This window comes from Saccostrea cucullata, unplaced genomic scaffold (assembly GCF_032062105.1).
Source record: "Saccostrea cucullata isolate Sc308-1 unplaced genomic scaffold, CSIRO_AGI_Scuc_v1 ctg441, whole genome shotgun sequence".
Classification (NCBI taxonomy): Eukaryota; Metazoa; Mollusca; class Bivalvia; order Ostreida; family Ostreidae; genus Saccostrea; species Saccostrea cuccullata.
Genome location: NW_026921375.1, coordinates 128,956 through 155,941, shown reverse-complemented (window position 1 = coordinate 155,941; position 26,986 = coordinate 128,956). Strand labels below are relative to the sequence as shown.

General features: G+C 37.2%; 3 protein-coding genes across 4 annotated transcripts in view; 2 read left to right on the top strand and 1 right to left on the bottom strand.

Annotated features, from left to right (window-relative positions):
* Positions 1–10,479, top strand: part of LOC134259847 (protocadherin Fat 4-like) — a 40,576-nt gene extending 30,097 nt beyond the window's left edge. Inside the window, exons 11-19 of the mRNA XM_062742445.1 lie at positions 100–982; positions 1,628–3,010; positions 3,143–4,893; positions 5,292–5,392; positions 6,843–7,162; positions 7,472–7,677; positions 7,784–7,889; positions 8,020–8,163; positions 8,295–10,479. Coding sequence (XP_062598429.1) covers positions 100–982; positions 1,628–3,010; positions 3,143–4,893; positions 5,292–5,392; positions 6,843–7,162; positions 7,472–7,677; positions 7,784–7,889; positions 8,020–8,163; positions 8,295–9,967 — 6,567 coding nt within the window. The 3' untranslated portion in view covers positions 9,968–10,479. The remainder of the gene's footprint in view (positions 1–99; positions 983–1,627; positions 3,011–3,142; positions 4,894–5,291; positions 5,393–6,842; positions 7,163–7,471; positions 7,678–7,783; positions 7,890–8,019; positions 8,164–8,294) is intronic.
* Positions 10,480–14,477: 3,998 nt separating this feature from the next.
* LOC134259848 (spartin-like) lies at positions 14,478–21,063 on the bottom strand. Of its 2 annotated transcripts, none has more exons than XM_062742447.1 (8): positions 20,971–21,063; positions 19,626–20,407; positions 19,348–19,533; positions 19,113–19,202; positions 18,323–18,514; positions 17,630–17,809; positions 17,403–17,493; positions 14,478–15,257 (listed from the first exon to the last, which is right to left on the bottom strand). In XM_062742447.1, the coding sequence occupies exons 2-8, from the start codon at positions 20,380–20,382 to the stop codon at positions 15,026–15,028; spliced, it is 1,728 nt and encodes a 575-aa protein (XP_062598431.1). In that variant the 5' UTR covers positions 20,383–20,407; positions 20,971–21,063; the 3' UTR covers positions 14,478–15,025. The 2 variants fall into 2 exon arrangements, with proteins under 2 accessions (XP_062598431.1, XP_062598432.1); XM_062742448.1 differs by having other exon boundaries at positions 19,113–19,184.
* A 214-nt stretch (positions 21,064–21,277) lies between these two features.
* On the top strand, positions 21,278–26,763 carry LOC134259846 (transmembrane protein 184C-like). Its single transcript, XM_062742444.1, has 9 exons — positions 21,278–21,639; positions 23,097–23,133; positions 23,243–23,448; positions 24,134–24,208; positions 24,372–24,465; positions 24,552–24,664; positions 24,760–24,862; positions 25,170–25,344; positions 25,717–26,763. The coding sequence occupies exons 1-9, from the start codon at positions 21,395–21,397 to the stop codon at positions 26,223–26,225; spliced, it is 1,557 nt and encodes a 518-aa protein (XP_062598428.1). The 5' UTR covers positions 21,278–21,394; the 3' UTR covers positions 26,226–26,763.
* Positions 26,764–26,986: the final 223 nt, after the last annotated feature.

Here is a 26,986-nt window from a genome sequence, read left to right as displayed (position 1 = left end):
AGAACATGAAGCACAATTCTTGGTTAAAAGATTTTCGCCAGATATTAAGAAATTCTTGAAGTTAAAAGTCTTTGATGTATGGTATACTTTCTGTTGCAGGGATCACCACCCAAGACTGGTACCACCACAGTGAGAGTAACACTGATTGACGTCAATGACAATTCTCCAAAGTTCACCACCATCTTCTCTGTGAACATTCCGGAGGATCTTCCTGTCAACAGCTTCGTCATTCAGGTCACCTCCACGGACAGGGACATTGGGGTCAACGCCAAGGCACACTACCGCATAGACCCCACCGCCAGCGAGGCTGCCATGTTCAGCATCGACGCTGACTCTGGAAACATTACACTGAAGTCTCAGATTGACCGTGAAACCGTGTCCAGCCAGAGAATAACCATTCCACTGATAGCAGAAGATGGATCCTTCTCCACCCGAGGATATTTACATGTGTTTGTCACAGACGTCAATGACAATGCACCTCAGATCATGCCTCCAGTTACCTTCAATTTCTTGGAGCTTCAGCCAATAGGTTCAACAGTTGGTACAATAACAGCAGAGGACAAAGATGTGTCCAGTCCCAATAATCAGTTCTACTTCTCCTTCAAACTACCTTCCTCAGAGTTTGCAATAGATGACAAAACTGGAGTAATCACCTCTAAAGAGGAACTGACCTACATCTACCATAAGAGCTTCTCTAACGCTCTGAACCAGAGGGAGCTGGTGGTCATTGCTACAGACTTAGGCACCCCAGCAAAGTCCTCAGAAGCCATAATAACCATAGAGATCATTGATGCCAATGACCATGCTCCCAGTTTTGAACAAAACCTGTACTTCTCTGCTGTGCCTGAGAGTTCCACTGTTGGAGAGAGAATACTGACTGTGGTGGCGAGGGATTTACAGGACTTTGGTCAGAACGCTGAAGTGGAATATTTTATTGAGAGTGGAAATGGATCCAGCTACTTCTTTGTCAACAAAACCACAGGTAGATAATTTAACTGAAATCAGTTTTGATGTTCTCATTGTTTTTAGCCGGGCTTATTGCTCAAAGAGCAATTGCCGGCTTATGTGATCCTGTTCAAGGCAGGATGTTGACCCCATAGTCGCCATTTTAAAGTTACGTGCAAAAATATAGTTCTTACTCTCAACCGCTTTTGAGATAATACAAATGCTAAATAAAGCAACAAAAATAAAACGAAGTTTTATCTATATAAAATAAGCATTAGTAGTAATGACTTTGAAAACTTCATAAGTCAAAGAACATAGTTCATTAGCGTAAGGATTTTTGATAATCAGTGTTACCGTAGTTCTCTACACATACGAGGTAAAGCAGGAGAGGGAACCAGACTGACCTGTTTTTTTTACATTCAGCTGCGGTACCAGATTAATTCTGATTCTGACAAAATCGGACCGTGGTATTAGGATTGAAAAACTCGCTGTCAGTGTCTTACCATTTATATTGATAGTTTTAAAATAATTTTTTCATCAGAATATAAACGTGATTCATGTAAGAAATCCATTCTACTCTGTAAATGAGCCCGGCTCTCTGTACTTCTGAGTACTTTGATTTGAAGATCAATTAGGATACTGGTACAGTGTTTATTCAAATTTTATGAATGAATCATTTCAGGTTTGATCACCGTGGCTCAGCTCCTAAATGGAAGAAGGAACCAGGATTTCACTATCGACATTAGAGCAGAAGACAAGGGCTTGCCCCCCAAATCCACCACAGTGCAAGTTCAGCTCTCAATAACTGCAGACAACAGCTATACCCCTGTGTTTAGTATGACAGGCTTCTCCTACAGTATTCGTGAAGATGCCCCGATTGGACAGAGTGTTGCACAGGTGACGGCCACAGATCGAGATGGTCCAGGTCCCAATGGAAAAGTCTCGTATTACATCATGGATGGAAATTCAGAGGGACTTTTTCAGATCAACTCTGAGAATGGAGTCATTTCTGTTGCTCAGGCTCTAGATTATGAAACTTCAGATATTCATTTATTAAATATATCAGCCCGGGACTCTGGACTGCATTATCGTGAAGCAACAGCCATTCTAACTGTGCAGTTGAATGATGTCAATGACAATCCTCCATTGTTCCCACAGACTCATTTTGATGGTTACGTTCCAGAGAACTCGCGCTCAGACACGAGCATCATTAAAGTTCAGGCCCACGATAGGGATAAAGGGGAGAACGCCAAAATTGAGTACTACATTAGTGAATCTGGAAGTGATCAGCTAGCTCTTACACTGTTTAAAATTGACAAACAAACTGGAGTACTTATGACCAAAGGAAATTTAGATTATGAAACTCAAACCAAATATTCAATGGTCGTTATTGCTCGTAATCCAAATGATGACATGATGAGAAGTTCTACCATAGTAACTGTACATGTGACCAGTGTGAATGAATTCTATCCAGAATTTGAGCAGAAGACTTATGCCTTTTCTACCAAAGAATCAGCTGCCAATGGCAGTGTTATTGGCAGTGTGAGAGCCACTGACCGTGACAAGGGAATTGATGGAATTGTGTATTACTATCTGATTGGATCCAGTAATGTTAAGGGATTCAGTGTCAATTATAAAACAGGGGGTATATATGTGTCTGGTAAACCGGACTATGAGAGTTCCCCACATGTCGTTCTGAATGTCTTGGCCAAGAACTGGGAGAGTGTAAAGGGAAATGACACAGATACCTGTACCGTGACTATTTCTGTGGAAGATGCCAATGATGCACCTGTGTTTACACAAACTCTCTATCTAGCCAGCGTAGCAGAGAACTCAGCAGGGGGAGTGAGTGTCACTACTGTAACAGCCATAGACCGGGACAACTTGCCAGAGGACAGACTGTTCAGTTACAGAATTCTCAGTGGAAATGAGGCTGGGGAATTCTCCATTGATGCCACCAGTGGCCGTATCCACACCACGGGGAGAGGGAGCTTAGACAGGGAGACCACACCCACACACTCCCTGGTGGTGGGGGCTGTAGACAGAGGAACACCCCCCGCTACAGGTCAGTAATTTTATTACCTGGTATCCCTTTTTGTGCCGTATTAAATTTTTTTTTGTCTTTTTAATTTTTCTTGGTTTCTTTTCTGATTCAAAGATTGTCAAATGAATAAATGAATTTTCTCATTATTCTCAGGATCAGCAACAGTGAGAATTACATTGCTGGATGAGAATGATAATCCTCCGTACTTGTCTCCCTCTAACCTAACAGCATATGTCAGGGAGAACCTGCCTGCAGGAACCAGCGTGATCAACGTAGCTGACTACACGTCTGATCGGGACATAGATCTCGCAGGACAACCTGGAAACCAAGGCCCATACACCTACATCATGTCTCCTGGTAGCCATTACAACTTCTTCAGTGTCTCCTCAGAGGGACAGGTGTCCACTAAACAGACCCTAGACAGGGAGGCCCTACAGGGGAGTCAGTATGATGTCATAATGGTCGCCAGGGATGTGGGAACACCCACTCAGTCTGCGACCTTTACATTCAAGGTCATAGTCCAGGATGAGAATGATTCACCGCCACAGGCCAGAAATATGAGTGTCCAGGTCGGTGTTTTTGAGACCACTCTTCCCACTTCTCCTGTGGCAGATGTTCGACCATTGGATGCTGACACCATTGGTACTTACACATGCACTGTGACAGATGAGTTTTACACAATTACCCAAGGATCAGGATGCAACTTAACTCTAAGGAACTTTCATACACCACCGACTCGAACCTTAAATGTTCAAGGGTCTGATGGAAATATCATGGTATCATACAGAGTCATATCAACACTGCTCTATTTCGATAATGTGACTTTGGATAACGTTGTCATAATTTATGTTGATGGAATGGAAAAATCTACGTTTGTGAAAGATAAGTTAAATGGTTTACAAAGTGCTATTGTCCAGCTGTACAGCAGTGATCACAGAGTAACAGTATTAAATGTGGACACCAAAGATACAGGAACTTTAGTTTACGTCAGTGTGGCAGAGGCCTCAGGAAAAGTGGTTGTTTATGACTTTCTGAAACAAAAGCTGAGCTCCAACAAACAAGACATTGCAAGGGCCATTTTTCAAAATGTGGTAAATCCAGAAAATAGAATTAGAATTGGTTACTCTGTTTGTGAATCCTCCTCATGTAACTCTGGGACTTGTTTGAATAGAATTCTTGTTAGATCTGGAATGAACACAGTGGACTCCCCAGCGTTCGTTCTGTCCTCTCCAGTCATGGTGCCAGATTTCTACTGCATCTGTCCCTCTCAGTATACAGGCAGACACTGCGAGGTCCCCGTACAGCCCTGTGGAGGGGGCTTCTGTAGTAATGGTGGATTTTGTCAAAATGGAGTCTGCCAGTGTGAGGATGGATGGACAGGACAGTACTGTGACCAGAATAAAAATGAATGCTTGACCGATCCATGTCAGAACGAAGCCACATGTGAGGACACACAGGGGTCCTATACTTGTCTCTGTCCAGATGGGTTCACTGGCAAGCACTGCGAAACAGGCTCCAACCACTGTGCCTCCTTCCCCTGCCAGAATGACGGTCAGTGTAAGAATGAGTTGAATGGATTCCTTTGCCAGTGTCCATTTGAGTATTGGGGTAACCAGTGTGAGTACACATCAAAAGGGTTCTCAGAGCTGTCATATATGGAGTTCAACTCTATTGACCAAAACCAGAAAGACATTGACCTTGATGTGACCTTTTCAACCATCAAATCAAAAGGTCTTCTACTGTATAACCCTAGCAATACTGGAAAATTCATAGCTCTGGAGATTTTTAATAGAAATGTGAGGTTTTCATTCAATTTCGGCGACACCAAAGCTACAGTTCTTACAGTACCAAAGGATGTAACCACGGGGGAGTGGTTCAGGGTTCAAGTCCGCAGGCAGCTGAAGGTAGGTTTATATTTCTTTGGTGTTCTTTAAGGATTGCATGATACCTACAGAATTAATTTTAACAATGATGCAGTAATGGTAAGATATTTATGGCCAGTGCTTGTCACTGTCTGGTAGAATGTAAAAGGAAGCTAGCATTAACAATGATTTTATGTCAGAATTTAGTAATTTAAAGGTGTAAGACATCTTTAATGACTGAAACTTGAAGACAACCTTTACAGAGTTACTAAATGATTCGGATTAATGTGCAGTTAAAATTTTACATAGAAGATTTATGAATAGGAAAAGTGTGATTTTTATTAATAGACATCTAAGAATCTGGAACATCAAGATAAGCTTAAGTATTACACAATCGTCTTGTCCTTTATGTTTGGTTGACCTTGTGGGTTTCGTTGTAGGATGCTGAGATGAGGGTGACCCACTGCCCCGGTACCAGCTCAGAATGTGTCACTTGTCAGACCGGGGATACCTCCTGTTACAGTAAAGGCAGCCAAACAAAGTATGTCCCAGTAAAGTCTCACATGTTTACTTTGTATCTACATATACATGATATACACAGTTATTCTTTCTATTAATCAGCAAATTTCATTGAGAAAATCTGAAATAGAATTGTATGTTGTTGATAACCTGGGGTTAAGTCGGATTTATCTCTGGTTGACAAAGTTCTGACTCCATCAAGGTGGTTATTTCTTTGTGTTTGACAACAGTCATGATTGAAGTATCCTCAGAATTCCTTATTAAGGAGGTATTTGCAGACATTTTTTATATTCAGATTACGTGGTTTGATACTTTGAGTCCTATTAAGATTAAATTTACTGAAACTGTCATGCCTGTCTGATTTAAGTAAAGGCATTCATCTGTGTAAGCTTATCATTGCCATTTATTTATAAAATTCAATGTTAGTATCGGGTAGATTGGGGTACGTGCTGTGTTTATTATTCATTGATGTGTAGATTACACCGCAGCTCTGCTGTAGTGTGGAACATTTAGGCAGCCATTGTGTTGCATTTAGACATTCCTTTTTAAATGTGTAACTTGATCGAATTTTGCATTGCCTTGGCCAAATAAAACCCTCCCTGCTGGATTTTGTATATAAAACCCACCAAATTGTATTAGTGTAGGAGTCCATCTTAACAATTAATTCTGTCAAAAATCAAATCAAAAAAGATAAAGTTATTGATTATATGTAAAGGTTTAAATGTTTCTTTGTTCCTGTCTAAATGCAGAAAAATAGGCTTTTAATTAATAAACCATCTGTACACAAGAAGGAAAAACAATCAATAATCAATAAGTCGGAACACCAGAAAAATGGTGTTGAACTTCTTGGGGTGGTTTTTCACCCATGTAAAAGTCTACCCTGTTACATGGTAGATAGAGTTACCCACATCCGTGTGGTTTATAGTGCCATGGGGTGGATTGAGGTAAAGTTTACGTGATCTATGGCCGTTACACTGAAATCAATACAGATGTATGGCAGTTTTATGTTTCCTAAGCATTTAATTCCTCATATTTACAAACACAACCACTGTCAATTACCAGATCAAACCATTACTGTACAACCCGATACAATCTTTTATCAATCAATCTTTGCTTACTTTTAAGTGATAGTATATGTAAATAGGGTGTCTTCAACACTTCACTAAAACACTTTGGTCTGACTTTTATCTCCTCCAAAACTAAGTGAAGATTCGGGTGTGTAAGGATATCCTAAAGAAATGAACTTTAATTTGGTTCTGAATCACACCCTTTGATCCCCAGTAACTCAATTGACACCTCTGTGTTACTCAATCTTGTAAAATGCCCTTTAATGAATAAATAATTTTTTAATTTCTGTACAATTCTTCCATTTCCTAAATAGACTCTAAGCTCATTAAAGGTTGTTGTCCATACTGAACTTTGAACACTGAACTCTCTTGAGTTTTAATACCAATATATTTTTTCCTTTTCAGTTACTATCTGGACTTAGATGGACACCCAATGTACATAGGTGGCCTCCGAGACATTGAAACCATCCAGAGTCGCCCAGGACAAATCAGTTCTCATGATTTCGTTGGGTGTATCAGAGAATTCAAAATTAACAATGTAGACCACCTCACCCAACCTCCGACCCCGAACAGTCAGAAGAACATCCTGAACAAGTGTCCACGTAACTCCGCGAGCGGTAACTGCCGAGCGGACAGCTGTAAGAATGGGGGACAATGTGTGGAGGAGTGGGAGGGGTTCTCCTGTCGCTGTGTCAAAGGTTATGCAGGGGCCCACTGTGAAATAGGTAAAATATTTAGAAAATATTTCTTTTTGAATAAAATAAAATATGGAATGATGATAATGGTAGTTGTAAATTTGTAATGTCCTACATGATAAATGTCTTTTCAATAATTCAAACCATTTTCCATCATAAAGGATGGATGTAAATGCAGTGTTTTTTGGAAAAAAATATTTTTTGCAGGTGATCTGTGAACAGAAAAAAATTAACTGTACTAATGTTTATTTTCTTCACTTGTATTTTGAGAATGATATTAAATTCATTTATTTTCAATGATGATGAGAATGATATTAAATTCATTTATTTTCAATGCAGCACCTGGGCCATTAGGATTTGGAGCCAACTCTCGTATAACTTTTGTTCAAAAGGAGTCCTTCAGAAGAGACCAGATAATTAACCAATCAAATTCAAGGAGGCGCCGGGCTCTTGACACATCATCAGTGATGGTTAGATATCGTACCACTGGTTATCCAGAACCTCTGCTAATTCTTAATACTTCTAATGACCAGGGAGTCCTTTGGGTATGTTTTACTGGCATAGTTAGATGAAGTATTCAACATAACAAGTGTTTTCTTTGGAAAGATTGTTGAGAATAAATTGTATGTTAATTACTAAAACTTGTTACAGGTGGATTCTGGGAAGTTGGTGTACACATTTGGGTCCAGATCAGTTGTTCTCAGTGATGGAAGTGTACACAATGGAGACTGGCACAATGCTACTGTCTCAATAAGTGGTAAGACTTTTTCATATATTAACTATCAAATGTCCCGAATTTGTTCTGGAGTTTTATTTTGCATGATTAATTTTCCGATACACCCTTCTTTAATTTCTATACAAGATAGTATATAATTTTCCTGTTACAGGAGACCAAGTAACATTGAGGTTGGATGAGAAGGAAGACACACAGAATCTGAATGGTGTAGCTAAGTTCTCAGATGTTAATATCACCAAAATGGTGATGGGTTCCAGTGAGTCAACCATCAATGTGGACAACAAAGAGTTCAAAGGTCAGAATATTTCAAGTAATGACATTAAGTCAAATAAATGAAAAAAGGAAAATTAGGAATTGAATTTCAATTATGCGGTAATACATGTAAAAAAGATAAATATATAAATGAATTTTTTTTCTATATTGTAGCTTTCTCAGGTTGCATCTCTGTATTTCAAATGGATGGATCTTCAGTTCCGCTTAATGGCTCTACAGAGCGCTTCATCATTACACCCACCGAGAGTGTCGAGTCGGGATGCTCAGCTCTGTGTGCAGGAAATCCATGTGGAGGAGGAGATTGTTCTGTCAATTTGGAAACTCGTGTGTGTGCTCAAGTGAGTGAACCAAGTGACAGTCTCAGCATTGGCATCATTGTGGTGATTGTTTTCTTTGGAGTTCTGTTAATCGTTATCGCAATTGTGTTTGTGTTATTCCGTATGCGCCGTCAGAAAAAAGATCCCAAAAATCAAACCAGAGCAAATGAAAATGGTCATGTGAACAAAAGTTATAATAACAGCCCACCCAGTTATCAGGATTCTGGTTATGGAGAGCAAGATTTTAACAGACAAAATAACCTCAATACACCCTATACTCCAAATGGACTACACAGGCCTGATCTAATCAACTCTGATCCAACTCAACGAAGACCATATGAAATAGATGATGGCACCGTAATTATTGACAATGGAGATGTAAACATGAACCAGCTCACTGACATGCCAGAACATTATGACCTTGACAATGCCAGCAGTATAGCACCATCAGATACAGACGTTCACACACACTACAGAGGTTTCCGATCTGGTTACTATCCCGATCGCTCCCGAGAGCGTCCCCACAAACGTCACAGAGAAAGTCCATCTGGTGGATTCAAGTCCCGCGAAAGTCCGGGACCAGGGGCACTCAAACTTCAAACATCAGGACGACTACGAAGTAGTCCTGCTAATCACTTAGAAGTGCCACAGATTGCTAGTCATTCTGCTAGGAGTAGTCCTGCTAATGTAGCAATGCGCAATAGTCCCATCAATCAACTCTCACGACAAAGCCCGCAAGTCCGGGCCAGTCCATTGACTCATTCTAATTTACGAGGAACACCTGTTTCAAACATTCATCACAGTAGAACAGAATCAGACCGCAGTCTTGCCAGTCATCATAGTAAAAGTTCCACAAGTTCATCCGTTCCTAGAACAGTGATACCAAATGGACATGCAAAGTCCAGTAGGCACAAGTACCATAATTCTAATTCTCGTCAAGTTAAAGGCCTGACAGTGGAGGAGATAGAGAAACTGAATGCCCGTCCGCGACGACCCAGCCCTGTCAGTTTGTTGGAGGCCGTGTCGTCTTCAGAAGAGGGTCGTCATATGGCTCATATACGAATGAGCACTATAAACAGTGACGTGGAGCTGGTTCCTCCCGAGTCCAGCTCCGAGGATAGTGCTAATGACTCATTCACTTGCTCAGAGTTTGAGTATGAAAATGAGAAGACTAAAAATGAATTTGACCCAAATGCAATGATATTTTCAAAGGTGTCGGAAGCAGAAAATGAACACGAGGATTCCAGTCATCAAAACAGGACTTCCCAGTCCGATGGCCTCGATTCAAATGGAGGTTCCTTCGCCAGCACGGTGGGGTCATCAGAAGAGGGTCCTCATCATGACCAAAAGTTACTCAACGGTCACTTTGCCTGGGATTACCTCATGAACTGGGGTCCCAGCTACGAAAAACTTGTTGGTGTGTTCAAAGACATTGCTTCACTGCCTGACGGTGAGACGAATGAATGTCCGGAAGATGAGGTAGCAGCAGACTGTGAGGAATATGTGTGATTGTGTGTACATCTGTGATTGTATGTACATGTGTGATATTTTACCTCCTAACATTCCCTTATTTATTGCAGCAATTTTAAAATATGCAACTGCAGAGTTTTTGAATAATGATATGAATTTGTAAATACATTCAATGTATGATTGAATCAAGGTTGTACAGAGTGTTTATCATTATTATTATTATATTTTATGTTTATATTTCTGTTGGTGCAGACTTTTTATTGTTGTAGAAAATGCCTTCTGAGTGTGAAGTGTGTGTGTAGTACATAAGATCCATGTTTTGTCTCCAATATATCACTTTAAGTCCCAGGAAATTGTTAAGGCAATATTTTTACTGTTTGACGTAAGTCCTTACATCCCTAACATTCCCCAGAGTCTCTGAGACAGTGTCTATTTTTATAAATGGTCAACCAAGTTGACTTCATCAGATTGTGAGTGATATTGACTTGTGTGCATTTATATATATTATTTTTCATTCTCTACTTAATTTTCCAGTCCCTTTCTCAGAATGATTATCTACCTATAATACCACGGACATTTTGGGTGAGAACCCTTTTACAAAAGCATTTATTTTTTAAATACTTTCTGATGATAACATTTTATAAAATTGTTTGATTTATGGAATTTATGCTATTTTGTCCAAAGAGCGAGAGAAGAGAGCTTTTTATTCAAACTTTTGATAAAAGAACAAAAAATATGCCAAAGTACATGTATCATTTATTTTAAAATTCTGTACTTTATTTTAGCTCTGTCATTGCAATAACTCACAGGTAACCAATAATAGATGCAAATATGATCATTATTTTTATTTGTATATGAATTGTCACTTTTTATACTCGTAATAAAGGATGAGGTGACTTGCGGCCCCTCGTATACTGACAAAAAATTAAATGTCTAAATTTTACTCAAATTTTTGTATGTGACTAATCACTGATATGTGTACCATTATAGAATACTATTTTTAACAAAAATAGAAACGTGATTTGAAAGATATAGATCTTTTATTGTGGTAGGGGTATCATGTTTACATTCAATTCCCATTGCATTTTAACCCTGCCCCACTCTTTGAAGACCTTAAAATATACGAGCGCAGGTAGGTACAATTTTCTCTTTTGGCTGTATCCTGTATTTTATTGAAATCGACCTATATGTCAAAGAAGAAAATTGTACCTAACTGCGCTCACATGCTATTTTTTAAAAAATCGTAAAATCTAGCTGGCCTTTCCCATTAAAAACAGATCGACGGAACTAGATTTTCTGACGTAAGAATGAATTCATATGCTAATCGAGGCACAGGCGATACTCTCTAACTGACCAATCAGCTAAATGAAATTTGTTACGAGTGAGTACCACAAAAATACTATGGAAACATGCTTGGAATTTAATTACTGCTTTCCGATATTTTTTTTATGCATTTGAGTCACAGATTAGGCACGGATCTACATATGTACCATTTTCGATACCACAGTAAAATTTATATACAGTTACAAACAATTGATAGAATATACACATGGTATACATTGATTTAAAGTTTTGTAGCGTGTTTGGTGAGCATCTCGCTAGGTCTACACGTATTCCCGAGTATCGGTAAATACAAGTTTCATGTGCATTTCTTGTCCAAAAAACCGTAAATGCTGAAAATCCATGCGTATAATAAAGTATAAACAGTACTGGCTGACCATTTTAAAAGTTTGAAATGTAGAAAAGGAAAACATGTAAACTGACCTAAACCACGTGTCTGCGATAAAATGTAAACGTAGTAAACCAGCATGTTTTGTTGTTCTGTCATCGGATTGAACCATGACTAAATGCAAAATAATAACAATAGCCATATAAGGTCTTCTCGGACACGCATATCCCTCTATTGTACTAAGACCCGCCCATTCTCTTGCCATAAAAAAAATATTCGCACAAATCTAGCTGAATTTAGCTGTGATAGGGTCTAAAAAAAATCGAAGATAATGCAGTATTCCTTATAATTAAAATGTGTCTGAACTATTGAAACTATTCAAAAGGCGTCGTATTTATTCACTCGTGTTTGAAAACTACCAACATCATTGTAGATTAAATATAATTCGTCGTAGAAAAGGGGGCCCCGGATAGCAGTTATGTCACATCATCCTTTATCTAAGACAGTAGATGGTTTTTATTATATTCAGCACAAGAGGGACAACTCTTTTAAAAACTTAGGACTCAAGGCTTGAAAATAAGAAGGGCAAAGGTGTATACAAACTTTTATAATTATCAAACTTACATGTTGATTTTTTTATATCAGTGGGAGAACAGAGCCAATTAACTTATCATATATTATTAAAGATGCCATGATTACTTCCATTATGATCATTTATTTCTCTCTTGCAGAAATAATAAAGGCTATAATTTGTAGGGATGTAAATGACACTTTATTGTGATGCAGAGGGGGTTGATTTGAGACAAAGATACATAAAATAAATTACATTTTATTGAAAACTTTCAGAATCAAATAAATATAAATGTTATGATATCAAAGTTTCTGTATAAACAATACGGCAGAACCTTTTTAACATTAAACAAGAGGCCCATGGGCCTTATAGGTCACCTGAGCATCATGCAACAACTTAACTACGATTGACTTTGGTTCATGTTTTAACACTGTTTAAACTAGACATCATGGCATTCACAATTTTGAAAGCGGCACCATTGCTAATCATAACTATACACTTAGCATGTTTAGTTTGGTTACGTGATACCCATAGACAGAGTAGGGGAACAAAAAAATGCATTTCGACTAATCAGTAATATTCAGCAATAATCAGTATAGTGCCACTACCACACATGAACCCCTGACCCTTGGTCCACACATTTCAAAATTTTGGAAAAACTTGCTCATCAAAATTATTTGATTAATACAAAGGAGAAGATTTTAATCAATTCATTTTCAGTATATAAGTAGAGCCCCTCCCCCCATGGTACCCCTTACCCAGGGGCGTTGAAATTCACAATTCAGGAAGAATGGCCCTTGCTCATCATAGCTATATAGGTAGTTCATCTGCTTAATACCCAGGAGCAGAGAAGAAGATTTTTGAACAATTTCTGCATTTTCTCCATAAAACCAATAGAGCCCCGCCCTAACAACAGAACCCCTGACCCTGGGGTCATAAAATTCACAGTAGCATTCTTCCTCATCATGACTATGTACTTAGTTAGTTCATTTAATACCCAGGAACAGAGAAAAAGATTTTTAAAGAAATAATGTATTTTCACTATTTAATCAATAGAGCCCCACCCTAAGACCAGAACTCCTGACCCTGGGGCCATAAAAATTCACAGTTTTGGAAAAGGCATTCATGCTCATCATAACTATATACATGCACTACATTAGTTTATTTAATACCCAGCAGCAGAGAAGAAGATTTTCAAACAATTTCTGCATTTTCTCTATATAACCAATACAGCCCTGCCCTAACACCAGAACCCCTGACCCTGGGGCCATAAAATTCATAATTTTGGAAGAAGCATTCTTGCTCATCATAACTATATACTTAATTAATTCGTTGAATACCCAGCAGCAGAGAAGATTTTCAAACAATTTCTGCATTTTCTCTATATAATCAATAGAGCCCCACCCTAACACCAGAACCCTTGACCCTAGGGCCATAAAATTCACAATTTTGGAAGGGGCATTCTTGTTCATCATAACTATATACTTAGTTAGTTTGTTGAATACCCAGCAGCAGAGAAGAAGATTTTCAAACAAATTCTGCATTTTCTCTATATAATCAATAGAGCCCAGCCCTAACACCAGAACCCCTGACCCCGGGGCCATAAAATTCACAATTTTGCAAAAGGTATTCTTCCTCTGACATCATAACTATGTCCTTAGTTAGTTTATTTAATACCCAGGAGTAGAGAAGATTTTTAAAGAAATCATGCATTTTCACTATATAATCAATAGAGCCACACCCAAGCACTAGAACCCCTGACCCTGGGGCCATAAAATTCACAATTTTGCAAAAGGCATTCTTCCTCATTATAACTATGTCCTTAGTTAGTTTATTTAATACCCAGGAGTAGAGAAGAAGATTTTTAAAGAAATAATGCATTTTCACTATATAATCAATACAGCCCCACCCTAGCACTAGAACCCCTGACCCTGGGCCATGAATTTCACAATTTTGGTAGAGGACTCAATGGTCATTCCATTCATGCTAACAGTTTGACTGCTTGATGTCCAGGAGTAAAGAAGAAGATTTTTAAAGATTGCACTAATTTTAGTGGTTTTGGCCCCACCCCTCAGGCCCTAGGGGGGCAGGGACCATGGAATTCATAATTTTTGTTCCCCTTCACCAATAGATGCTTTGTGTAAAATTTGGTGGAAATTGGTTGAGTGGTTGCAGAGAAGAGGCTGAAAATGTTCAAATGTTAATGACGAACGACGCACGACAAACGACGCACGACGACGGACGAAAACAGATAGCAATAGGTCACCTGAGTTTACGCAGGTGACCTAAAAAAGAAAAGTGTTGAAAAATAGCGAAAATTTTTATTTCTGTTGTAATTTTGGTTTAGAAGTACAAAAGACAATAAAAATGAGATTTTGTGTCTTCAACAACTTGTGTGTTTGGAAGTCATTTGATAGAAAAAATGAAGTCTATCTTGTACATATTAACAAATATAGTTAAATTGGATACAAAGTAGTTTTATATATGCATATTCAGGCAAACAAGACAGTAGGTCAATTTCAGCAAAATATTATTGAATACATGTATTTTAAATTAAAATGTCTAATATTACACAATTTTTTTTTTATATTCAGTTTGATAAAATATCTCAGATTTTCATTAAACCAAAATTACTGGAAGGTTCTACTCGACCTATCTTTTGAAAGATATCACAGTTTAGGGTCCAACCCTTCTTAGGTCAGAAAAAGTCTATAACTATGTTTTCAATTTAAAACTAATGTCACACAGTATTATAGTAGTATACAGAATTACAGATCAACAGAGTTCCTACAGGAATGCTTCTTACACCACATATAAATAACATTGATATAATGACAGTATATACACAGCTATAAATCTAAGGACGTTTTTCCTGCTGGTCTTTTAATGCTGAGTACTGATAACTGGAGTTTTTGCTGCCGTCTTTCCACTCCTTGTGAATGTCTTTTACTAACTCTTTTCCTGTCTCTTTAGCTGCTCGTTTTGCGATGGCCTTTACACCCAGATTGTCTACATTGTAAGCTGTCATGGCAACATTTCCTACTGTATACAAGGCATTTTCCGATAGCTTGGCAGCTTCACTTCCATACCTGATAATCACAATGTATCATTATCAATTTATCATGCACTCTCCTGTTTTACATAATAGCATGCCAGTAGTTATAGAGAAGTAGTCTCTATTAAATAATTTTATCCTAGATCATTACTTCTTGTTCATTTATATACTGGACTGTTAAACAGGAGAATGATAATAAAAGTGTATAAAATGAACAAGACATTATGATCTAGGCTCTAATTGTTTAATTCAGTTTTCTATAACTGTGCCATGTGACAGGGACGAAAAAGGATGAATGAAGTTATGCATAACACGGGCCTTATAGGTCACCTGAGTATTGAGCAACAACTTTCAAACAATTAAATTTGGTTCATATTTTAAACCAGAGGCCATGAAATTCACAATTTTGAAAGAGGCACCATTGCTTATCATAATTATAGACTTAGCATGCAGGCGCGGATTCAGGATTTGAAGTTAGGGGGAGCGTCAAAAGTAGGCAAGGGGTCTGGGGGCTGTCTTGAGGCCCCCAGTGGGTCCAGGGCGAAGCCCTGGTGGGGGTCCAGGGGGCGAAGCCCCCGGAAGCTCCTGGATTCTAGAGATTTTGTAGGGTAAAAATGAGGTCTACCGAGTATACATATTAACATTTTGTAGACGAAACTGTGATTTACGTTAACTTTGACAATTTTAGGGGGGGGGCGCCGGGTGCGCCCCCCCTTAAATCCGCCACTGGCATGCTTACTCTATTTACTTAATACCCAAAGGTAGATCAGAGTAACAAAGAGAAAATGCACTTCCACTTTATAACCAGTTGTGCACATCATCCCAAAGGAACCACTGACGTTGGGGCCACATATTTCAAAATTTTGCAAATTTTATCCTAAAATGGTTGATTAATATCAAAGAGCAGATTTCAAAGCATTAATTCATTTTCAGACTATGACCCAGGAGGGGAGGGGGCATAAAAAATAACCATTTTGCTAGATGCACCTTTCTTCATCATAAATATATATTCTTGGATCATTGGCATAAAACCCAGGAGCAAAGGAAAGATTTTCAAAGAATTAATGTATTTTCACTATATAATCAATAGAGCCCCACCCTAACACCAGAACCCCTGACCCTGGGGCCACAAAATTTACAATTTTGGAAGAGGCACTCTTGCTCATCATAACTATGTACTTAAATAGTTTATTTAATACCCAGAAGCAGAGAAGAAGATTTTCAAAGAATAAATGCATTTTCACTATATAACCAATAGAGCCCCGCCCTAACACCAGAACCCCTGACCCTGGGGCCATAAAATTCACAATTTTGGAAGAGGCACTCTTGCTCATCATAACTATGTAATTAAATAGTTTATTTAATACCCAGAAGCAGAGAAGAAGATTTTCAAAGAATAAATGCATTTTCACTATGTAACCAATAGAGCCACACCCTAACACTAGAACCCCTGACCCTGGGGCAATAAAATTCACAATTTTGGAAGAGGCACTCTTGTTCATCATAACTAAGTACTTAGTTACTTTACTTAATACCCAGAAGAGAAGAAGATTTTTAAAGAAATCATGTATTTTCATTATATAATCTATATAGTCCGCCCTAGCACTAGAACCCCGGACCCTGGGGCCATGAATTTCACAATTTTGGTAGAGGACTCAATGCTCATTACATTCATGCCAACAGTTTGCCTGCTTGATGTCCAGGAGTAAAGAAGATTTTTAAAGATTGCAATAATTTTAGTGGTTTTGGCCCCACCCCTCAGGCCCCGGGGGGGGGGGGGGGGGGGGGCGGGAACCATAAAATTCACAAGTTTTGTTCCCCTTCACCCATAGATGCTGTATACCAAATTTGGTTGAAATTGGTTCAGTGGTTTCAGAGAAGAAGCTAAAAATGTTCAAATGTTAACACACGACGCACGACACATGATGACGGACGGAAACGGATAGCAATAGGTCACTTGAGTTACTCAGGTGACCTAAAAAGTCTCTGAAGAGATCTGCTGGACTGAACTTGTATTGAATGTTATATTTTTGATTTCTCTCACTGTTACAGACATAAAACTCTAAAAGAACCTACAGTCTTACTTGTATGATTAAACAGAGAAACATTTGCAAGGATATAAAAATGAATTTTGATTTTATAATCATTTAATGCACAGGTACATTTATTGTGTACTTACTTATGACTGACCACGGTAACGGTCTCATTAGCCAGGTTTCTAGCCAGGGCTTTAGCAGCTGCCTCTAGTGACATAAAAACAGTCCCAAAACCTGTAATATTAAAAATACATGTAACAAAAGTGACATGAAAACTGTCCCAAAACCTGTCATAATAAAAGTTACTTCTTACTTCTAAATTACAAATGTACATCTAAATCTATAATTAATGATGATTCAAACTGCCAACCTTTAAGTCCGGAGGCTGCCACCTCCACTGTGCCGTCTATGACTTTGTCCACTTTAGGATTACTGCCAGAGGCACCTGCCTTGCTTTTGACAGATTCTGGAAGGAGTTTCTGCCCTTGTTTTCTGATATGTGGCGCCACCTCTCTAGCTACTGCCACTGTAGCCTGACCCAACTTTGTCACTAAAATATAATTGAGTTTATAACTGAGGAATAGGCTAATATCAGATATATATATATATTTGATTTAACCTATAAAAGAATAAGTCTACATTTTCTCAGATATACAAAAAATCTTCAATTAAGCATCTCCTCCAACTTAATTAATACTTGTTTGATAATGATATTCGTTGAGGTTTTGCTGAGTGTTATGGAGTATGGATTTGCACTGCATGTTTAAATCATTTTAATAAAAGTGTTGGGTGCATTCTGTGAATGTTTTTTTTATGTATTTGACAATTGTGAAAAAGGTATCAAAAAGGTGTGAAAAAGGAAACTTATCTGATCAAACAAGTGTAATTTAAGATACTTTTCTAATCACAAAATGAACTCAAAATAGACAATTTGAAAAAGGACAATGTTGAGCCCTTTTTCAGATCACCTATCTAACTTCTCAACCTGCTGACAAATTTACATGCCTGGCCTCTTTTACCAATAGATATACATTCAGGTGATTTTGATCTTATTCATCCTTACCTACATATGAGCTGACAGACACAGCGACATGAGCCCCCTTCCTAGCATACTCTGCTCCTTTCTGCAGCTTTGGGTCGACTGGTTTGGGCTGTTCAGGAACTAGATGTCCCTTTAATTTCTCGGATCCTAGTTTTATGTAGTGTCCAGCTTTCTCTGACCCCTTCTCCAGACCCCAGGAAATCCACTGAGAGGCTGAAATAGGAAGTGTAAATGTTATTTTAGATAACCTCTTTACAAAAGTATCATTAATAAGATGTATACTTGAATTCAATCTATGGGTACATGTTCTGTTTGATTGTTTGTTGTTTAATGTCTCTCTTGAGAAATTTCAGCTCATATAGAGGTCACCATTTGCCATTGAAGGACTGCAAATTTATACTATGCTTGGCACTCAGGGTCAATGAGTAGTAAGGAATTTTTTTCATGCCAACATCTACTGCCACACTACACCAATAATCTCATCTGAACGGCCAGTCTCCAATCCCACATGTTGTTTAGAATTGCTGCCTGGGATCTTTATTTCAGTTTAACAAGGAAGGGAGGCAACTTTTTTCAAAATTGAAGTGAAATTAAAAACTGTTTATAAATACATGTATTCAAAATTCAAGGAAAATATCACTTCCTGATTTTTTTCTTAAAAGGTACATGTATCTCCCATCAACCAAGAATCCAGGCTTTGCTCAGAACTGATACACATGTACTATAATTGTTTGAGTGGTAAATGTGAATTTTGGTCAAACAAGACTCTACCTTTTCTAAGCAAACTTCAGCCTTTGTCTTGATCCCTTACCTATTGTGATGCCCTTGGCTATCTTTGTAGATGTTCCTTCTTCGGTTTTCTCCTTCACAGTTACCTCTGATTCTGCCACAGTAACACCACCTAAACAATTATTTTAAAAATACATGTTAATAAAAATATGCTATGGATTCTAATTATGATGATTCATCCAAATCTGTAAAAATAAATCGAAAAAAATAAATTAATTAATATCAAGATTCTTTGATACATTCTGAGCAAATCAAACCTTTTGTAGATATGTGGGTAGCTTCTTGCTCGATTTGCATGGGTGGTGCTGAGGGCTCTTGCTCCAGGGGTGGGGCTGTTGGTGTAGTCTGATCCAGCAGAGCTGTCATTGACGCCAAAGTTTGTTCAAACTGTTGTCTCTGTCTTGGGGTCGCATCAGGGGGCAAAATCAAGCCAACTGAGGACCCTACAATAGAAGCAATAGAAAAATTCAATCCTCTAGAAAACTGGGATGACCATGTTATAACAGTTAATTCATAAATCAATATTAGATGTTACCTTCACTGGATGCAGTTACATCAGGAAAAATGTATGAACCATTTGTAGCATGCAGTGCTGGGGACATTCCAGGAACCAAAGGGTACATCCAATTGTCTACTTTCAGAAATGCTGGGGGTCTATTCTGATCTTCTGCAGGAGGTGGGTCTGTAAACCGGAATATTCTCAGGGAGGTTGGGTAAGAAGGAGCACTAACAAATCCCTCTGGTGTGATGTAAAATATCTGTACTCCATCAGGTATATTAAAGATCTCCTCTGCATTAGCTGAGAGAGTGTCATCAGATGACTGGTCACCCATTATAGAATCTCCCAAGGAAATAAAAGCTTCATCTGACACTGACCCTGGGGAGGAGATGGACTCCTCATAGGATGGAGGGGCCTCAACTTCCATAGATCCATTCCTAGTCTGAGTCAAAGACTGCACTCGATACTCAATCTGAAGCTTAGTTTTTGTCATTTTCTGCTGCATTAATTTCACTTCATTCTTCTCATCTTCTGAACATTTCAAATTTTCTGCATTTATCACTAGTCCTTTCTCAATTTGTTCTAGTCCTTTCTGGTAGTTGGTTAAAGCAAGTGGGATATTTGATTCCTCATCCAAAGCAAGTCCTTTGTTGATAGCTTTGAATGCAGAATCATGTAACTTCTGGAATGACTTTAAGTCTGTAATGTTGTCCCTGCTTTGGTTTATTGGGGGTGGCCTTTGGGGACGAGGTCTTGCTCCCCGAGAACCTCTCTCCATCTGGCATTCTGCCATGCTGAAAATTTCTTGAATGCAAACACTACAAAATACAATCCCAAATTACATGTTTAATTATTCATAATCAATTATAATCACAGGCACTTTTTTCATACATTGGGCACCCCTACTTATTTCAACCACTACTCTAAGGTATCTCAATATCCGTCATCCCCACTTCAAGCTCATATTTTGTTAATATATCAATCATTAACCTACATAAAAGTGATATTGTTTGTTTACCATTTAAAGTCTTTCTCATCTTAAAATGTATTGAAGTAATTTTCAAGGAATAAATGAGTGGTTTACAATTAAGAGGCTCAATCAGAGACTTCTAAAGCAATTCAATTGCCAAGAAAAAGTCTTTTGAAGTGTATGATATATACCACAAGTGCCTGTGTATAGAATGCTAAAAAGATAGTGTAAAAAGTTAGAACAATAATTTTTTTTTTTTTTTACTTATTTCATCAACCTACTGATCGGGATTGATCCTTAGCTAGGTTGGGAAATTTCAATAAACAGATTTCACGTTTTGAAAATTTCGGCAAAAGAAAATAAATAAGTGATGTATTTTTCTATTTTATTGGATAAAATGATATTTCTTACCTTACCGTTAAACGTTGTTAAGAACAATAACAACACGTCAACTACAATGATACATGATCATCTGACTGAAAATTCTACTTTCATTTTTCAAGGTAAAATATAAACAAGTCGTACCACAATCTAAAAGTTAAAAGGAGACTTAAAACTATAGATGAAATAAACTTTTAACATTTATTCATCTACAACATGACTTATTTAAAATATAAAAATGGTCTAACTGTATTTAGTATCATAATGAATATCTAAAATGGTAAAAATATATAGTAATTTTGAGTACGACTTAACAAAGTCTTGTGATGATCACATGATGTAAACATGGTAGACGGTAGGAGGAAAACATTGATAGCAGAAGTGTTTTGTTTTCTTCCTTTTAGACCTAACTTTGAAATGAAATAAACATTTTGTAGTTGAGAAGTACGGGGACATGGATTTTTTTCATCAATGGCGACACTGGATTCGACCGTTTTTTATCGGCTTATATTTTGTCTTGGCAATAATAGCGCTTCCGCTGTGTGTTGTGGAACTTAATAGAGAGGGTGCGCCCAAGCACGTGCAGGCATGGTTTGCTGGTGGAATATTTGTGATGATGGCTATCCCCATATCATTTTGGGGTATACTTCAACACTTAGTCAACTATACTCAACCAGTTCTTCAAAGACATATCATTAGGTATAACATTTTGGAACAATCTTCTGATCTTCTAAACAGTACATGATATCACTAATTTAATTGGATAACATTATGATCCGAAAGAGCTGTAATGTAAATATATGGTATGTGCTTAAGTTCATAGTTTCTTATATCTTACAACAGAGAGAGTTGTTTTTTAAGGATGTACAATATGGTAAAACAAAAATGACCTAACATTAATCTTAGATTCATCTGACTCTAATCCCTGCTTTTTATATTGTGACTTGTGTCCCTGCAAAAGTCACAATATTATAAGCAGGGGTTAGAGTCAGAAGAATCTCGGATAAACCTAACATATAACATTACTCTTCAAGAAATTTTACATGGCTTAGAGCTTATTTATTAAAATGGGCCATTTTCTAAAAAACAGTCTAAGACTCTAAGTGTTCTGCATAAAGACTTTAATACCGTGGTAGTTTTTTATTGGTCAATATATTTGTAAGACTCCAAAGTGCGATGGTGACGCCAAAGTCCGATGGTCTCGCCAAACCCCGATGGTCTGCGCCAAACCCCGATGGCTAGCTGTCTTTACGGATGCCAAAGTCCAATGGTCACGCCAAAGTCCGATGGCTCGTTTCCTATGAGACATGTTGTGCTAAAGCTCGATGGTCTGATATGCCAAAGTCTGATGGTGCGGAGGAACAATCAATGCTTATGTCATCACAATAGTCCAACGTCAATCCTTGACGCCATTGTCCTGCATTCAAAAGCCATCATTTCTGAATTCGTCCTCGAATACAATTTTATTGATTTGGCTTATTGCTTGCACCTTCCAGATATATTAGGGTTAGTCCTTGCACACCTCTCACTTGATTAGGGTGAGTCCTTGCATTGCACAACTGGAGAGATTTAAGGTTAGTCCTCGCACACTAGTCGAGTAATTAGGGTTAGTCTTGCACCCACCCACATATTTTGCATTTTTCGACTGATTAGGGTATATCCAAAAGATGAGGTTTAATCGTTGCGTTTAATATTTATATTTGTATTTATTTTAAACAATCGGGCCATGGTATGGCGCGGCATCGCATTTTTGTGCAGAAGTACTTTGACGTCATAAACATTAATTGTTTTCGGCACCATCGGACCTTGGCGTGTCAATCCATCAGGGTTTTGCGCAGACCATCGGACTTTGGCATGACCATTGGACTTTGGAGTCCCATAGCACTTTGGAGTCCTACATATTTATATTTCTTGAAATCAACAAAAGTGCAGATTTAATTTAAACAAACAACCTTGGTAGACATATTGTAATCATGAGTTTCAGGAATATCATTATCAGTCAGCAAATGGCTATGAACATTACCGGTAATGGGCTTAATGAGTTTTGGACTGAATGAAGAAGCGGTATAAGAGTAGCACACAATGTATAAGTATAAATAAAAGTGTCAGATTTTACTGTATAATATGAATATTTGATAGAATATTTATTTTTGCAGAATATTATGGATGGTCCCAATATATGCAGTCAATGCAGTAAGTAGGCAACATTTTGATACATAAGTAATTTATTTCAAAACCTGAAATAGGACTGGCTTAGACTAAAATTCCGTCATCATTTATTTTAGCTTTTTGTATTTTTCAGTGGTTTGCCTTACGATTTCCAGATGCTGCCATTTACCTGGACACTCTCAGAGAATGCTATGAAGCTTATGTCATTTACAACTTCATGGCCTACCTGTTAAATTACTTATGGATAGAAAACCCTAACCTTGAAATAGCACTCAGAAACAAAGAACCTGTCAAACATATCTGTCCATTCTGTTGTTTTCCTTCCTGGCAAATGAAATAGTAAGTCTTCCTGGTATTTATCTGCTACTGTTTTTTCTAGATAACAAATTGCTAGACATATAAGCCACTTTCTGTGATAAGTTTTATTTTGTCTTACTTGATAATTGATGGATTTAAGCACAATCTTATCTTCAGTATATAGTTTCTTTTATCAAATAAATACTTACAGCTTCTCTTAGAAATTTTTAGGGTAATTTAATTTGTTATACATTACATGTATTTCATAATAGGATATTATTTCCTTCTTGTTTTAAGAAATCAAAAGTCATTTATCAGTACTTAAATGGTGCTAAGCAAGCCACCTAGTTTTGAGGAGTAGGATTAATTTGAATTATTATTCATACATATATTTAAACTTCAAATAAAATGTCTCTTTGATCGATAGGTTGGGAATTAACATTATTGTTTTCACAGGAAAAAAATTACAAATCCCATTTGCACAGGGTTTTTTTCTGCAACAGCTGCAACATTAATTTTCATACAAACAACCAGGGAAAGCATTTTATTGTTTAATAATTTTAACTATTAATCTCAGATTTTAAATCTTCAAGTTTGCAAAATTATAATTGATTAATCTTATCTTTTACTGGTTTACCACCATTCATTTTTAGAAAAAATCTTTTATATGGGTATATATTTTGTTTCTTTGTAAATGCAGTATAATAAAACAACATATTTTTTTCAGCTCATTCATCAACAGATGTAAACATGGGGCATTACAGTATACCATTGTTAGACCAGTGACAACAGTTATAGCTTTGTAAGTAGTGAAAACTTATGAAACAAAGATTTTACTTGCTTTAGAAAATTAGAATTTAGATAAAAAATAAATTAACTTTTAATAAGGAAAGATGCTTCAACTATGTAGTAGCTACATGTACTTTCTTTGGAATTTTTAACATATTTACATTTTTTCCCTGCAGAATTTGTCAGCTAAATGATGTGTATAATGAAGGAGACTTTGATTTTAAATCAGCCTGGTCCTATTTAGTGATTATCAACAACATCTCACAAATTGTAGGTACCATATACCCTCTGTTAAAGTTTACATTCTTCCAATATTTTGTATTTATTAAGTTTGACAACTATGATATTATTTCTAGTGGGCTATGTACTGCCTGGTGTTGTTTTATAAAGCAATGAAGGAAGAGTTAGCTCCCATTAACCCACTGCCAAAGTTCCTCTGTGTTAAATTTGTTGTCTTCTTCTCATTCTGGTAAGTGCTTTCCTCAATGAACCATTGTAAATTGTACAGTAAACATTCCAATTCTTGATGAGATACCTAGGTAAAGGTCTCTTCCATTTCTTTAGGCAGTCAGTGGCCATTGCTATAATGGTCAAAGTGGGCTGGATTCCTGAAGATGGTACTTGGGTCTTCTACCATTCCATCCAAGATGTTGCCACGGGATTACAGGTATTGGCCAACAGGTTTATATATAGTACTTATAAATTTCAAATACTGTATAAGCAGAATTTTTTAGGGAGGATTTAATTTAAACATTTTTAATGAGGGTGCCAAGATCACTAAAATTGAATACCGCTAAAAATTAATTGCACTTTATTTGTAATAGCTTTTTAAAAATGGCTAAATTTGCGTCTTGCCATAATTTCAACTTATACGGTATAAACAGAAAACAAAACTCAAATCTGTTGTCTTTCTGAGAAGCTAAAATTGCAAAATAGTGTATACGGTATTAATTTTATATTTCTTTAAAATCCAGGACTTCTTGATCTGCATTGAGATGTTCTTGGCGGCCATTGCTCATTATTATTCATTTTCCCACAAACCTTTCATCAGCAGTGAAAATGAGAATGTCAGCTGTTTTTCCTCATTCTTGTCCATGTGGGATGTGTCAGACATGAAAGATGATGTCATAGAGCATGTCAAGGTCATCAGTGAGTATGCATATGTGAAGGTCGAGAATTGAAAAATTCTTAAACTACTCAACTGTATTGGTACATATAATAGAATACTGAGTTTTTCATTTATCCTATGTTGTAAATCTTCCAGAATTTGTGGGTGAAGAAAATTGGTTGACATACCAATATATACTTCCTTAGTATACAAAATGTATTTTGATACATGTAAAACAATAGTATAGAATAAAAGTATGCATGTAAACTAATAACGTAGAAAATATTAGTTTTACTTATAATTTAAAAAAAAGTAAGAATTCATGTTTTGACTCAAGCTCTCCTTTTAATCTTATCTAAAGCTTAATACTTACCTTAATTTTTTTTTTTATTAAATAAAATATCTGTTTACAGGCAAAACAATGAAAAAAACTATCAGCAAGTCAAAGATGAAATCTGACAATGAACGGACCCCTCTCCTTGCAGGGGATAATACCCCTTCCTCTTCCCACAGGGATCTACTGGGCTCCCAGAGCAGTGCAGACTGGGATGCGACATCCCTGGAGAACAGTGAACGGCCCTTCCCACAGGTCACCCAGGCCACACCCAGCATGAGTAACTACGTGGTCCTCGAGGACGAGGAAAGTGACCAGGAAGTGGACAGGACAGACCAACAGACAGGGGATAACAGGACAGACACACAGACAGGGGACAACACAACAGACACACAGACAGGGGACAACACAACAGACACACAGAACAGTGGTCAGGGCACAGGTCAAGTCACTGTAAAGACCAATCAAACTGATATAACATTGACCAATGAAAATATTCATACTGGAGCGACCAATCAGAGCGATCTATCTGAACAGAAGACTTTAGCAGATGTGCATAGACAAGATCAAGATGATACTGCATCATAGCATTCAGTGCATCATAGCATTCCATCATTAGATAGCCTTTACATGCCGTAATGTAAGTTTGTTAATCAGTGTATCATCTTATTGTTGCTTCATCAGTTACAAATAACACTTTATACCAATTACAAATTATTATACAAGTTACAAATTACTGTGATACCAAATTGCCACACCTTGGACCAAACACAACCTCATATGTAATATGGTGTTTGTGCTGTCCATGACCATTTTACTTGTTTATAATAAACTTAATAAGAAATATGTGCTTGATTGCAAATACACTGTAGGTTTTTAGTGGTTCAAGCACACAAAATCAATTTGTTGTAGTCGATCCACAGTTTGGCCATAGCCTACAGAAGTCCCATCTATTTTGTACATGATATTTTTAAGATCTGCTGAATACATTTTAGATGTTTATTTATAACTTGGAAGAAGTCCCTCAGAGGCCTTAGAAGTTAAAATTATGATAGACTTAAATATACTCTTTGCTTTACTGCAGTATTGGGTGCTGCAACTTTAAGCATATTTATTCTTTGTTTATTTTATGTGATATTGTAAATATCAAAGATTAAGTTAATTTTTATCTTTATAAATAAATTATTGATATTCTCACAAAATATTTTGTTTGTTTTCTCTTTCCATCTATTGATGTAAATCATAACACCATTGTCATCAAGAGAGGAAACAGCAAAATTCAAATCAAAACATTAATGTTTTTAAACAGTCATTTTGCAAGGTTATCTGAAAAAATGATCACCAGTATT